The sequence below is a fragment of the Dasypus novemcinctus genome, chromosome 5 (assembly GCF_030445035.2).
Source record: "Dasypus novemcinctus isolate mDasNov1 chromosome 5, mDasNov1.1.hap2, whole genome shotgun sequence".
NCBI classification, from domain to species: domain Eukaryota; kingdom Metazoa; phylum Chordata; class Mammalia; order Cingulata; family Dasypodidae; genus Dasypus; species Dasypus novemcinctus.
In genome coordinates, this window is record NC_080677.1 from 118,482,686 (window position 1) to 118,498,715 (window position 16,030).

General features: G+C 39.4%; 1 protein-coding gene across 1 annotated transcript in view; it reads right to left on the reverse strand.

The window, feature by feature from the left end:
* The window catches only part of KIAA1549 (KIAA1549 ortholog), a 162,594-nt gene that overhangs the window by 76,205 nt on the left and 70,359 nt on the right, over positions 1–16,030 (reverse strand). The window contains exons 6-11 of the mRNA XM_058296553.1: positions 15,666–15,843; positions 13,958–14,088; positions 10,532–10,715; positions 8,847–8,906; positions 7,486–7,634; positions 3,023–3,200 (exon numbers count right to left, since the gene is read on the reverse strand). Of these exons, the coding sequence (XP_058152536.1) occupies positions 3,023–3,200; positions 7,486–7,634; positions 8,847–8,906; positions 10,532–10,715; positions 13,958–14,088; positions 15,666–15,843 (880 nt within the window). The remainder of the gene's footprint in view (positions 1–3,022; positions 3,201–7,485; positions 7,635–8,846; positions 8,907–10,531; positions 10,716–13,957; positions 14,089–15,665; positions 15,844–16,030) is intronic.

Here is a 16,030-nt window from a genome sequence, read left to right on the forward strand (position 1 = left end):
GGGAGGTCTCAGGTTCAGTTTAGGTGCCTCCTAAAGAGAAGATGAGCAGACACAGAGAGTACACAGCAGATAGACACAGAGAGCAGAAAGTGAGTACAAACAACAAGGGGAGGGAATAAATAAATAAAATAAATCTTAAAAATAAAGTGGTTCTCTTCAAAAGTGAAGAGGAAAAGCAAGTACTTCTCCAGAATTTAGTCTGACAAGTGCTTGAAGTATAGCAGGAACTCGCATTCTTCCTGATCTCAAGAGAGCACACGGTCTGACTGAAGAGTTTTGTGAAAGGAAATCTTTCCTCCTTCCCTCCTTCCTTTATTCTCTCCCATCCTCCTTTTTCTCATTCTCTTCCTCTTTCTCCCTCTTAATCCCTCTCTTCCCTTCTTCACCTTTCCTTCCCTCTCCACTACACTCTCATTGTCTCTTCTCTCCACCTCTCTCTCTCATCCACCCACTCAATCAATGTTTATTGAGTGTGCCAGAGACAGTTCCAAAGTTGAAAAACAACAGTGAACAAAGTCCCTCAAGGAATTTATGCTCTTGTGGGGGGAAGGGAAAAGTGTCAAGTAAATCAATCAATAAATAATATTATAAAGTACGGAGCGTCAGATAGAAAGCAAAGCAGAGTAATGAGATAGTGCATAGTCACTTAACTTTCGATTTAAAAATGACAAAGATAATCCCCAAGTATCTCTAAAAGAAGCTTCAATGTATTAATTTGAAAATTGGAAGTCCTAATCAGTGGGCTATGAGCCTTGCCTTCATTTCCTCACCTGTGTCTCTCCTGAAAACCTTTAAACATGGCTTTTAATCAAAACTGCTTAATTTAAAAGTCTCAGGTAGCTTTCAAATTCAACAAAATCAAAACATTCACTTCAAATCTGTGCCCTCCACCCCCTGGCATTGCTCCCCTCACCCTTCACAGCCCTGGACAATTCCTGGCACAGGACTCAGCTCCTCTCAAGGCTCAACTACTTCCCTCACACAAGTGTTAGTCTCCCAGTTCCTGAAACCAAAACGTGCCACCCCGTTTCCACTCTTCTCTTCCTTTAAGGCCACTTCATTGAAAACCTCTCCAGGACAACACTGATTTCTCCCTTGGCTAACCTCTTTTGCCTTGCAAATGGTACCTTACTATTCTTTTAACATTCATTTTATTACATAAACTTATCATCTTGATATACTATACTTCCTTCTTCATTAATATTGGCCTGACTCTAAGCCTTGTCTTTTCAAATACATCTTAGTTATCATGGCCAGGGACCAAGTCATATGTTCTTTTCATATCCTATAATGGTTAACACATGCTCTGAGATCAAAAGGAGTCTGCTTAAAGATATAATAACCAAAAAGGATTCTCAATGCTGCTTTAAGTTTGAGTTTAGACTTCTGAGACGATAACAAGTGAGGAGAACAAGCATTCTAAAGCAAATGCACTATGAAAGAAGCGCAAATTACAGAGCACAGACTGCACGGGAAATGGTCAAAGGGACACAGTGTTAGACATTTGTATTTTTTTATTTGACTTAAATAGAATTTATATACATAGCTCATTTTGCATAAAAACAACTGACAAAATATAAAGTAGTGACAGAATCAAACCAAGGAGCTAAGAAAGTGGATACTTTACACCTAGTGGAGGCACAGAATGTTGAGAATGAGCCCTGACACCCAGTGTTCTCAAGGCTGCCTCTGGACTGGCCTTCTACCAGCACCCCTGAAAGCCCAGGATGGTTGCACCTGTGGTTTTCAGCACACCGCTGAGGAAAGAGCAGTGAAGGGAAGAGGCAAGTTGGCTTGAAGGCTATCCATGTCCTTCTGCAATCAATCATTTATAAAAGGCTAATTGTTTGGCTAGAATGGGAGCACCTATAATCAGAAATGTCATCTATGAAGAAATATAAATAAGTGCTTTTGCTATTTTTTCCCTCACTGCTTCAGACAGAATATTCTAATATGGAGTTATATCTCAAATACACAATCATAAGCCACCAGTGGTTAGCTGCTTAAATTCTCCTATCATCTTCTATGACATGGAGAAAGTGTGTCTGTCAGTTTTCATGCTGGTTAGTTCCCAGGGATGAACACAGATCTCACAAAAAGCCTGCCACTGCTGAGGATCATTTCAAAGCTGTCATTTTTAAAAACATGTTCTCTATAGAATTTTCCAGTATTCTTTTATGCTGAATTCCTTCAACACATTTAGTCATCTTCTTACTGTTGGGGGCAAGTTCGCTGTGCTTTGACAAGAACTACTTTCTGGATCATAAAGGAAGATCCATTTTGAAAGAACAGTTTGACTTGTAAAGGCATATTTAGAGAAACAGACCCCTCTAAGCCTCTCCTTTTGCTTAATTTTAAATACCCCAAATCTGTGAACTGCACAAGAAGGCACTGGGAGCAGCCACTGCAAGAGGGGCAGGAGTCAAGTATCTTCCAATAATAATAAAGAAATATCATAATACTTCTTTCTAAATGGTAGAGTGGTGTGAAGGTAGTGTAGGAGAGAAACAGGATAGAAAAGAGTAAGGATCAAGGACTTCTTTGTGTTAAAAGATCCTGAAGGAAGCCAATAAATCCAGAGTACACCACCCAGCATCCTGCATGACTCACTGTCCCCACCTACCTTCAAAATATGACACCCAAGGTTTTAGAATAAATACAGAGCAAACACATTATTCTACCTAAAACAAAATTCTGAATAGAGATATAGTACAGGAGTAGGGGAAAAGATAATAAAGGTAATTTAAGATACTACAATACTATGAATACAAAATGCTAGGTAGTACAAACAGCAGAGAAGGCTACAACTATAAGCAAATGAAATGCATAATAAAGGTCTTGGCAAGTGAATTTTAAAAACAGACACCTTATGTAAGTGCCACTTAATAATAAAAGTTTGAGACATATATCTATTATACACACATAAAAATGCTTTAAATTCAGAGCTCACTGTCAGAAGAAGACTGGCCTTGACCCCATCCAGCACAGAAGACTACACAGGGGCCAAGCCTCGTAGACTTACGTTGGGCAATAGTGCCTTGAATTCGGTAACCCAAGATAATGGCTGCTCTCTGGATATCCATCTTGTTAATCAGATCTGAAGACCTGACTGCACTGAGTCTTTCTCCATCTTGATCCTCCACAAAGTAGATGAGCTGCACTGGATTGTCATCTCCCTCTAGCCTCGACACATTTACCACCTGAAAGGTAATGGAAAACCTTTAGCATTTTAGAAGCTCATGTTTCCAGATGCTCTTTCGTGGGTTAGTTATTCCTGACTGTGTTATTCAGAATATATTCTAATCCTCATAATAAATCCCTTAGACCATTCTGAGTTCCAGAATCAAAATGGTGATCGTTGATGGGAAGAGGAACAGTTAAAAAGGAAAGTTCCCCTGTGCAGAATAACGAAGATGCTTCATCTTGCTCAAAGTCTTCTCTGAGACAAAAGGGTAAGCAGACACTCAGAACACAGGGTTGGCAAGTCTAGACAGTCTAGAGCTGTTATCAACAAGCTTGAACATGTCATGGGAGGCCACCCAACATTAATCTTAAGGTTAGGTATATTTCTGGTGTACAGAGTTGAACAATGTCCCCCCAAAATTCAAGTCCACCCAGAACCTGTGAAGGTTACCTTATTTGGAAATAGGATCTTTGTAGATGTAAACAAGTTAAGACAAAGTCATACTGGATTAGGGAGAGCCCTAATCCAAAGACTGGGGTCCTTTGTAAGAGGGGAATGTAGACACTGACAGCCATATGATGATGGAGGCAGAGACTGAATCAAGAAATGACAGGATTGCTGACAACAACTAGAAGCTAAGAAGAGGCAAGGAAGGATCCTTTTCTCTTCTCTAGAGCCTTCAGGGAGAACATAGCCCTGCTAATACCTGGATTTCAGACATCTGGAGTTCAGAACTGTGAGATAATAAATTTCTGCTGTTTATGTTGCCCAGTTTGTGGCAGCCCTAGGAGACTAACACACCTGGTTCTCTAATGCTATAATTGCTTCTATCCAAGCCCTTTTTGATTCTGCAAGCATTTCCTCGCTGTTCTTCTAGGGCAAGGCTTTTTAACCTTGGGACTACTGGCATTTTGGACCAGATCATTCTATTCTTTATTGGGGGTGGGGGAGGGGGGACTACCCTGTACATTGTAGGATGTTAAACAGCATTTCTGCCTCCAACAACTAGGTACCAGTAGCAACCACACACGCCAACCTCTGCCAGGTGTGACAACCAAAAATGTCTCAAGACATTGCCAAATGTGTCGTGAGTGGCAAAATCACCCCCAGAGGGAACTACTGCTCTAGGGACAAAAAAACTCATACATTCTTAATATACTGGATCAAATAGTACTTTGATTTGTCTCAAACCTATATCTCTGTGGTGGTAATGGATAATCCTTTTCTATTAGTATTTCAGAATCTGGTACACTTGTATATTGTTTTGCACAAATACAGCTTTCTATTTTGTTGCTATTTCTTTGAAAAAGGTGCAATATTTTTATTGTCCCTTTAAATTCCAATAGGACACTGGACTGATGTCTTGAGAAAATGATTACTAATGACTCTGTGACCTTTATTTTATACATGCAATTCAAATTTTAGGTAATACAAAATGCATCTGTTACTTTTCTATCCACATGAACAGACTATAATACCACTCTATATTCTGGACACAGTCACTGGACTCTTTACTCACCACTGGAAAATTCTGACAAATTAACAATTTCATGATTTCACTGTGAACTCCTTCTTCCAGACACATATAGACATTTAATAACAGTCCCAAACTCTCATCCCTGGAGAATCTGTTCTTTATCATTCTCTATCCTGAAAAGTACTCATTTGCTCTGCTCCTTTGTTTGCTGTTTCTAGGCCAGTCCCCTAATCACTTCTGTTTCCCAACCAACCATGCTGTAGGGCTTAATTTTTATTAGTCTTTGGAATGTCAAAGGGCCACTGAAAATCAAGGTGATTATTATATCCACCTGTTCTTCTATCTGTGTGCCTATTTATCCATTTAAAAGTTCTGCTGAACCTTAAAAGTATGGTTTCTCCTTATAAAGGTCATAAGACCTTTCTGCCTCAGGATATTTCTGTCCAAATGTCCACCCTTGATTAAAGATTCAACAAGCTTACAAGTTTGCCCAGTCTGAAAGCAACAGTCACTAAAATCTAATTCCAACCCTTTTAGATGGCATCTGTGATGGTTAAGTTCATGTGTCACCTTGGCCAGGTTATGGTGTCCAGTCGCAGGTAAGCGTTGGCCTGATTGTTACTGTGAGGCTATTTCATGAATTTAAATCATCAGTAAGTTGACTGCATCTACAACTGATTACATCTACAATCAAGTAAGGAGATTGCCTTCAGCAACAAGAGCAGTCTCATCCTAGCAGCTGAAGGCCTTAAAGGGAGAACTCATGATTTCAGCAGTCAGGAGGGAGAATTTCTATCTCTACCTCAGCCAGCCAGCTTCTCCTGAGAAATCCATCAAAACCTTCAGAGTTCCCAGATTACCGCCTGCCCTACAGAGTCTGAACTTTCCTATCCCTACAGCCATTCCCTATAACAAATCTCATAATATTTACACTTTACACACACACCTTCCCTGTTGGTTCTGTTTCCCTGGAGAACCCTGACTAATACAACTTCTTATCAATTCATATCAGGAATCCATATAACCATGGCATCACGGAAATCAACATTTTTGGGAAACATTTTCAATTTCATTTTTAAAGTTATTTTCTGAATAATATTACATGTTCACTATAGAAATTATATGTTCAATGGTGAAATTTTGAAAAATACAAAACAAAATACAAAGAATAAAACTTAAATCACCTGAACTTCAACCAACCGAAGAAAACCACTGCAAACACTTTGGTTTATTTACTTCCACTCTTTTATTCATGAATTTTATATTATAATTTGGATTATATTGTATACATTCCTCTTTGTAGCATTCTCTTCACTTAGTATCATATGAGGAGCATTTTTCAACATCACTTCAAAATCATTCAAAACATGAATTTTAATGAATGCATAATAACCCACTACATAAAGTTTCACTATAAATTTATTTATCGATTCCCCAATTATTGGACATTTAGGTTATTTCAACAGTTTTCACTTGTATAAATTATGCTTCGATGAAGAACCCTCAACTTTTGAACATAAATCTTTGCTTATATCTTCATGTCTCATCACTCCAAAGAGGAAGAAAAACAGGGTATGGTTTCTAAGTTACCCATCAGATATCACATTAGCCAGGGTAGCTTGGTGACCTGTTTGCAAATCTAATATTCTTACCTCAGGGAGCATGCAGATCTAATTTAGTACCTTATTATGTAATTTATGGTACTATATCTGCTTTATGTTTGTAAGTTAACTTCTACCCAGACCTTGAGCTCTATGAAGCCAGGGGGTATAGAATAAGGCAAAGCTTTTGCAATTCATTTGAATTTTATTCTTTGTTTTGTACTTATTTGTTTGATATTATTCCCAATTTTTATTATTCATCTATTTGAAATTTCCCTATATTCTAGTGCATCTGGCAAAGAAACCTAACAACCACATTTCTGGGAGGGGAACCAAAAAGGGATGCTTAGGGGGAAAACTAGGTAAAAAATTGGGGGATGATGATGAGGACATCTAGGCAAATTGCCGTGTTTCCTTTACCAATCATTGTTCTTTATCTTTCTCTCCTGTACCTTTCTAGACCCCACAGCATTCATCTAGCCCCATTCCCTGCACTTCAGGGTTTCACCCTAGTTTCCCATCTCTGAAAAAGCACAGCTCCAAATATCCACTTCTCTAGCTCTACAAGTCAGCAGTTGGTAAAGATAAAAAAATGTATATATATATAATTCACATTGAGATGGAAATAACTAACAGCCCCAACTCCAACTCTACTGGAGTAGCTGCATTTTAAAATGGGCCACTTTTCAATTCAAATGAATCTCTAATTTATGACCTCTCTGCTAGTTTATCAAAGTGAAGATTTGGAGCAAAATGAGATGGCTGGGAGTTGGTAGGAGGCAGGGAAGATGAAGTACTAGAACAGAAGGCAGAAAATTTTCCTTTCTGATCTTTTAAGGTCTCTTCTAGCTGAATGATTTATCTTTATGATGCTATCAGTAATACCATCCCATAAAATAGGACACAGCTTTGGTAATCATAAAAAAAAAATCAAACTATTCTTTGAAAAATAAGGTCATCTGAAAGTATGGCAACTCAATAATATAATTCTTTTACTGTGCTCCCACACAAGGTCTATTGCTATACCAACCACTTTCTTAGGAATCAGCAAATATTTGCCTAGATCCTAGTTGAACTGAAAAGCTACCACCTTTAGTTGCAACCTAATGCAGAATTGGTCTAAATCAGGATTTTCCTCATGGTATTTCCCATCTGCATGAAAATGCAGCCGTTTTTAAACATCTCTCCCTCCTCTCCCATCTCCTCAAATCTCTGGAGAATACCTGCACCACTCTGTTCCCGGACGCGATGGTGGCCCTCTTCCACATCCGCCTTCTGATCAGAACCTCACTGAGCAGCTGGGCCAATCTGCGCTCCATTTCAGCTTGAAACACTTCATTCTGTAGCTGCTTCTCAAAGACACCCAGGAGGACTACATTTAAAATAAAACATACCCAGGCCCCAAAACAAGTTAGTGGTGGAGAACAGAAAAAGGCACATACATGCAAGCACATTCCAGGAGAAAAACATGGAATTACTATATTAATTCAAAGAGACATTCAAAGAGGAAAAGCAAATGTGAATAAGGTGAAGAAGAAAGCAGCCCAGAGGTCTTTTCTACAATTCCAAGCTATGAGTGTTATAAAGACTGGTGGCCAGGAGTCCCAGGAACTCAGTGCTGCAGAAGCTTTGGGGCTAAGAGTTCCTACAGAAGATCAAGCATTTCATTTACATTTACTTAAAACTTCTGGAAATAGTGTGAATTCATATCTTGTCTTGACTTAAGACTTAGACCCAAAACCCAACTGGAGACAAGCATGCCTGTCTCCTGCCTGATTTTAAACAAGATTATCTAAACAGAAATGCTTGTTAGCATGGGATAGGGAAAAAAGCATGTGCTGTGACTGGTTCAAATCCCCTTTGAGATATTACCATGGGCAAGTCATTTAATCACAATGAAAAGTTTTGGAAAATGGGGCCAATACACTTGGCAATGAGGTGGGAACTTTATATGGGGTGTTGTACTTTAAGCAAGGAGAACTTGCAAGGCACAAGGATACTGGAAACACCCAATAAATGGTGACTGCAAATCTTCCATACACTTTCTCCCCCAACCAGTTACTGCACTACTTATCCACTGGACACCTGGTGAGTAGGTAACTATTACTCACACTTTTTTGCATCAGGTTAAAAAGCCTTTATCTGAAATGCTGTACCTCTAAATTTCTGACCCAGGCCCCAAGGCCGAAAAAAAACAAAAACAAAAAAAGCTTATGTGCTCAATGAGCTATCTTACTTGTCCCTATAAAACCAAACAAATATGACCTTAAGGAAAAAAAGAGATTTTTGCTTCTGAACCTCATACTGTTCTGGGTCAGAAGGCTGTGAGTTCCTGTTAGACTCTCCTGTGGATTTGATGCACGAATTTTAAAGGAAAGCTAATCCTTTCTGTGCCAGAACTCAGTGGGACAGATTCCCAAAGCCAAATTTTAATTCCTTTCCCATTCATTCTTTGCCAAAAATTTAAGGTACATTTTGACCTGAATTTAGGTCTTGGAAACAGGAAAAGTGGTGTCATTCTCAATATATCCGCACAGACTTCTTATTCTTACAGTTCCCAAAACATTACTCAAGGTACACATACCTGTTCTTACCCAAGAAGACTTCAACAACTGAGATAGGTTGAGCTGTGGGTACTGAAAGGCTATAAAAAGAAGAGAGTTTGGGAAAGAGAAAAATCTGTAAAAAATTGTTTGCAACAGGCAGAAAGGTAAATGTTCTAGACAGTTCTAGGTAAGGTAAATCACAAAACACTATTTTTCCCAAACTATTTACCTCTCAACATGGAAGACCAAAATGCCAGACCGATGTGAAAACACACAGCAAGCAGTTTCTGAGCACATTAGACTCAAGGAAAAAGAAATGGAAAAAAAGGAATAAAGGACCATGCCACATCATGGACACTCTGCTTCATAGAGGTCATCTACTAGTTCTCCTCTAAATGTCTTTTTTTTTAAGTATCATTGTTCCAGAGTAATGAGATTTCACACTGTGTTCCGCAGAGCTCTACGGTTCCTCAGCGATGACTCAGGTTAAAGGGACCTGTTGTTCCGGCATAGTCATTAATATTCTATTATTTTATTCATGCATGCATTGTGTATAACTGAAAGTTGCTATTTGTAAATAACTTCATCCCTGCCTACTTTTTAATATTTTTGTAAGTTATTCTTTTAAATTTAATTAACAGTACATTAAAATACATTAAGAATCATTAGGTCATTTGGCTTGTTCCTTTTTTTTTTTTCCTGTTAGGCCAGTAAAAAGAATTTATTGGGAAATGGAGGAAAACAACAGAGCTTGCTGAGAAATGGGAGAGAAGGATGGAAATATGCACTGAGATTTGGTGCAGGCTCCTCTAAGCAGAGAGAGCAAGCTTTGGCTTGTGTGGTCACCTTTTAAGCTATTAATTATTCCTCGCCTTGCTAATGCTAAGGGGAAGGACCCCAGTTCTTACTGGTTACCCAACAATGGTGGGGGCCAATGGTGAGGCCTGTTTGGAATATCCGGGGCCTCCCCTCAAGGTTGAGGTCAAGGTCTCAGCAGGGTCTCACGGCCATGTTGCCTGCTGGGTGGCTATTCCATTTTTAAAAAGAATTTGAGATATTTTTTGCCTGCCTTTAACTCTAGAATCCACTACATTTTTTTAAATTAGAGAAGTTGTAGGTTTACAGAAACATCATGCAGAAAGTACAGAGTTCCAATATACCCCCCTTAGAATCTACTATTTTTGAAGCAAATGCTCCCACCCTCTTCATTTACGCTGTGAAACTAATTGCTTCAGCTTCAGCCAAGAAGGTTTTGTTTACTTTTATTATTTATTTCATTTTTAAATTTTCACATAGCAAAATTCATTCTTTTTTAGCATATATCTTTATGTACATTGACAACTGCACAGAGTTGTTCAACCATTGCCACAATCCAAGAATCAGAACAGTGTCATCACTCCTATACGATTCCTTCCTGCTACCCCTCTGCGGTCAAACCTGCCTCCCACCCTTACCCCTGGCAACCACAGATCTGCTCCCCATCCCTAAAGCTTTGTCATTCGCAGAACTGTACTTTTTAATAACACCCCTTCACTCTCCAAATAGAATACTACAGGGAAGCGCAGTGGGTGTGGAGGACGCTGGCTGAATCTAGGAAGCTCCAGTGCTGTCTGATTCATATGCTGGGGGGTTCAGCCAAATATTTCATTTCCAAAAAAGAGGTCCACCAATGAAAAATATTCGAAATCACTTTCCTGGTGCTTTAAAGGAGAGCGGTACTCACGCTCAGCAATCTGCAGCACGGGGTATCCCAGATAGAAACTGAACTCCACCACGCTCAGGTTCCGGAGCAGCTCACTCACTTCTGACCCATTCAAAAATCCCTGCTTGCTTTTAACAGCAAAGATAATATTCACTGGGCCCCGCCGCGGAGCCATCCTTGAGGAACCCACAGTGATATTCAAGATCTGAAACAATAAACTCAGAATGAGTTTCTAAAATAAATGAAAATGTTCAGCTAATAGCTTGGCTATTATTTCTCACATAATTTCTCTAATTGATTTTTTTGAAGTTGGTAACGTTTTAAAAGGAAGAATGGCTGGCTTTACAACCAAGTCCCATTTTGCGATACTTTAAATTTTAAGTTTATTGAAAATGTGTTTTACATTAAGGGATGAACTGAGCACATGGATTTAGAATCCCTCCCTTGCTCCCTCCCACCCCAAATCCCACTGAAATAACAATAAGCTGCACAAAAGGGAATAAATCTACAACAGCACTAAGAATGGAAGGAAAACAGAGACTCTGTCAAATTTCTGGAAGATGGAAAGAGGATGGGATCATATTGACATAAACCAGGACTGAGTGAACTGTGACCCCAAACATACACAGGCACAGACTGCAGCAGGGCTGAGAGCCATTCTCCCCAAGGGGTTCTGGCGGGCCTCCAAGGTAGCAATCAGCAGTAACTGAGACCAAGAATGGGCTATGGAGCAGTAATCAGTACAACTGATTAAAATGCTGTCTGCCTAAGACCTGAGTCAAGTACCTCCCTCCTTCCTCTTTCTGTCCTGCCACACCAGGCCAAAAACAGAGGTGTCAGCAGCAGCCACATCTTCACCCAGGGTAAGCCAAAGAACTGGTCCCTAAGGAAAATGAACTCCCTGCCTGAGAGGGCTAAAGGACCGATTGTAGGTTTGGCTCCTGTGCTAGTTAACCTCATCTGCCAAATTGGCCAGGTTATGCTGTCCATTTGCAAGCACTGGCCTGATTGTCATTGTGAGGATAGTTCCTGGACTTAAGTCATCAGAAAGTAGATTATATCTATGGCTGATTACATCTACAATCAACTGTTGATTGCAGTCAACAATGAGAAGTCTTATCCACTCAGTTGATGCTTTAAAAGGAGACCTCATGATTTCAGCAATCAGAAAGGAGAATTTCTATCTCTACTCCTGCCAGCCAGCTTCTCCTGAGGAATCCATCGAAAACCTTCATCGGAGTTCCCAGCTTGTACCCTGCCCTGTGGAATTTGGGCTTACCTAACCCCATAACAATTATTATAAAAATCTCATGGCATTTACATATATCTCCTGTTGATTCTGTTTCCCTGGAGAACCCTGACTAATATAACCCTTCACCAAGAAGCTAGTCCTAGACTGAGAACTCCAGGGCACACAAGGACAAAGAAGAAGAGACTTAATTTCTTGGAGCTTTGCCTAGGAAATTACACTAAAGTACTCTATCCCCAGAGTAAAAACTCCTTATCTTTGCACTTGGGATATCCCAGTCTACCTGCCTCTGACTCTGGGAGAGAACCACTACCAACCACATGGAGGGAGAACCTGCCACTGACATATTCTGCTCCCAGATCCAGTCCACCAATCAATTCCCATGACGACAGTGAGCTGTTGTAGAAATAGACCCCAGCTGAAAGGAAAAGCCACACAAGCTTTCAAAATCCACAACCCAGTTCTTCATTTATAACTATAAATAACCAACCGTGGTCTCTAGACATTATGGAAAACTAACAGCATGAAAGAGAAGGGTCAAGCTCAACACACAGAACAGTAACTACAAAGAAAACAGAGATAATTTAGGAAATGGAAGACAACTTTAAAAATTCTAATTAATATCCTTGGAGACTTTCAAGATGATATTGCATCTATGAAATAAGGAAAGCCTAAAATGAAAAAGGAGCAAAGAACAAAAAAGAATGACTGCTTAAAAAATGCAATACAGGAAAGTAGACTTGGCCTAAATGATAGGGCGTCTGCCTACCTCATGGGAGGTCTATGGTTCAAATCCCGGGCTTCCCTGACCCCTGTGGAGCTGGCCCATGCACAGCACTGATGCACGCAAGGAGTGCCCTGCCATGCAGGGGTGTCCCCCGCGTAGGGGAGCCCCACGCACAAGGAGTGCGCCCCGTAAGGAGAGCCGCCCAGCGCGAAAGAAAGTGCAGCCTGCCCAGGAATGGTGCTGCACACACGGAGAGCTGACACACAAGATGATGCAACAACAAAATGATGCAACAACAACAAAAAACACAGATTCCCGGTGCTGCTGATAAGGATAGAGTTGGTCACAGAAGAACACATAGTGAATGGAAAGAGAGCAGGCAAGGGGGGAGGGGTAAGGGGAGAGAAAAAAAAATCTTTAAAAAAATAAAAATAAAAATGCGATACAGAGATTGAACAACGTAATGGACATAGCTAAGGATGAATTAATAACTTAGAGGACGAAGTTTAGAAAATCCATAAAAATGGAGAATTTAAAAAAAGATAAAAATCTGAGGAAAAATAAGTATGGAAGATGAACCCAGCGGCATTAAAATCTATTTAACATTAGTTTTAAGGGCAACGGACTTTGGCCCAGTGGTTAGGGCGTCCGTCTACCATATGGGAGGTCCGCGGTTCAAACCCCGGGCCTCCTTGACCCGTGTGGAGCTGGCCATGCGCAGTGCTGATGCGCGCAAGGAGTGCCGTGCCACGCAAGGGTGTCCCCCGCGTGGGGGAGCCCCACGCGCAAGGAGTGCGCCCGTGAGGAGAGCCGCCCAGCATGAAAAGAAAGAGCAGCCTGCCCAGGAATGGCGCCGCCCACACTTCCCGTGCCGCTGACGACAACAGAAGCGGACAAAGAAACAAGACGCAGCAAATAAACACCAAGAACAGACAACCAGGGGAGGGGGGGAAATTAAATAAATAAATAAATCTTAAAAAAAAAAACATTAGTTTTAAAAAGAGAGAATGAGAAATAAAGAGAAAACTTTCAAAGAAATTTAAAAATAAGCAATTTCCATACAAGCCTGATCTTTGATTAGCAGGTAAAACTCCTGTCTCTAGAGTAAGGCACAGTAGTCTATGGTTTTTCAACATATGAAAATGCCACAGTGGATTTGGGCATTCTCCTTCTGAAATTTAGGTTGATGTCATTCCTTTTAAGAGCATTCTTGAATTTGCCACACATGGTCATCTTTCTTGGGCTCACCATGCCTGAGCTCCCTGCTTATCCAGCTACTCTGTAATTTTCAAATATGCTGAGCCCACTCATGGCATAGACTCACATGAAAAGAGAGCGACCCTGACACTTACAACTGAATTTCTTCCAGTGGTAGAAATAAGAGTACAGTGTGTCTTAAGTGCTACATTAAGAGATGATTTCCTCTATAAAAGGAAAAAGCATTTTGTTCTGTGTTCAGGGATATTCCTACCTGCACTGTGAGATTCAACGTCCCCTGGTGGTGTTTTCTCACTTCAGAGAGAGCTATCTTCAGACCTTTCTCAATGCGCTGGGTGAAGTTGCAGAAGCCAGTATCCACACTCTGGGGAACAAACTGAAGTACTGAAAAGGAGAGCAACCAAAGTCCTGAGAACTAGATGTTTCTTTAGTATTAAGGAAAGTAGAGAGGGAGAAAATGGTATCTGAGTCAACTAATTCATCCACAATACAGGATTAAGTAGTGATGGATTATTTATATGTATCATACCATGCAAAAATAGAAAGTCAAGTTTGCACCAAATGAATGTATGCACTGTAAACGTCACTTGTATTATTTTAAAATGAAAAAACACCTAAAATAATTTGGGCAAGAAAAGATGTAAGTGATTGAAATGTTTCAAATAAATATAAATTCATTAATTCATAATAGTAAGGATTCATTGGTCACCATTGGAGGACGCTAGGACATAAAACTTTTGAAGGTGGTATCAGGCTGATGCCATTTAGCACCATTTTAGCATCTTTAACAGTGGGACAACCAGAAATTAAGTGTCTCCTAAAGTGATATACTAGGAAGTACATAGCACCACCTAGAAGTATTTTTTCAACAACAACAAATGAACCTGCTAACCAAACCTCTAGATCTGAGCTGTTCAATAGAACTTTCTATTATGATGGGTATGTTCAAAATCTGTACTGTCTAATACAGTATTCCAGTGAAACTGAGTAATTGAATTTTCAAATTTTACTTAAGTTTCACTACAATTTGAAGAGCCACATGTAGCTAAGGGTCATCCTATTAGCCAGTGCAGCTCTAGATCTATCTATCAATGTTTGGTATTACAGGGGAGAAAGGAACAAGTTAGATGGTACCACAAAGCAGCAATCAGTCAAATCCAGACTGTAAGACTTTTTACAACAAATGACTCATTTTCTTCTACAAATTAATGGCATGAAAAAAAGCAATGTGTGCAAACCAACTTAAAAATATTTCTCCCTGAAATTTAAGTAAGGTAATCATGGAAATTAGATGATGTAAAAGAATCATTGTTAATTCCACAATAGCACAGAGGTTGTGGAAAAAAAAAAAAAAAGAGTTCAGTCAGAAAAGAATTCTTAAGTATTTATGGATAAAATGACATGATGCCTGATGTTGCTTTAAAATACTCTAGCTTCCCTGAAAAAAGTTTTCTGGTGATAGAGGAAACAAAATTGGTGAAATGCTGATCATTTTTAGGCTTAGTGATGGGCATATGTGGGCTTAATATGTTATTCTCTCTATTTGAAAATACCCATTAATAATTGTTAATGTCAGGGGTGTAATAATGAAATATGTGTGTATACATATTATTTATGCATGTATTTATTAGTCCTTATCTTTTAGGGGCATAGGCCGAAACATTCATGGATGAGATATGATGCCGCAGATGTACTTAAAAATAATAATGGGATGAGGGGGAAGTTAATGGGGCCTAGATGAAACAAGATTGGCAAGGAGTTGAAAATTGTTGACTCCAGATGATAGGGATTCATCACAATATTCGGTGTACTTTTGCGTAGCTTGAAATTTTTCATAATTAAAAAGTTTTTAAAAGTTGAATAATAAATTGAGAAAACAACACACCCCGATTTTTTTTTAAAACAAAAATATTTTTTAAATTCCATTTACAAATCAGAACAACTATGCTCAGATGTCTCACCTGTTTGAACTTGGAACCTGGAATCTGGCACAAAGAAGGAAGGCTTCACAGAGAGGATTAAAGGAGTTTGGTCACGGACAAGTTTACTATTTATAAGAACATTGATGACTGATATTGCCGTGTAAATGAAAGGACCGGATGTAACCAGAAAAGTGAAGTCAGGGAATATTTCATAAACCTATGCAGATAAAAAACATAAAAGAAAATAATTGTAATCACGTTTGAGATGATCATAATCCAAACTTTAAGGAAGTTGTGTTGAGTAAACAAAACAAAACAAAATAAAAAACATGTAGTTTTAAATGAAGGGACAGTACTTCAAAGAAAATTAAAATTTTAGTTATCCCTTTCACACAACTGCCAAG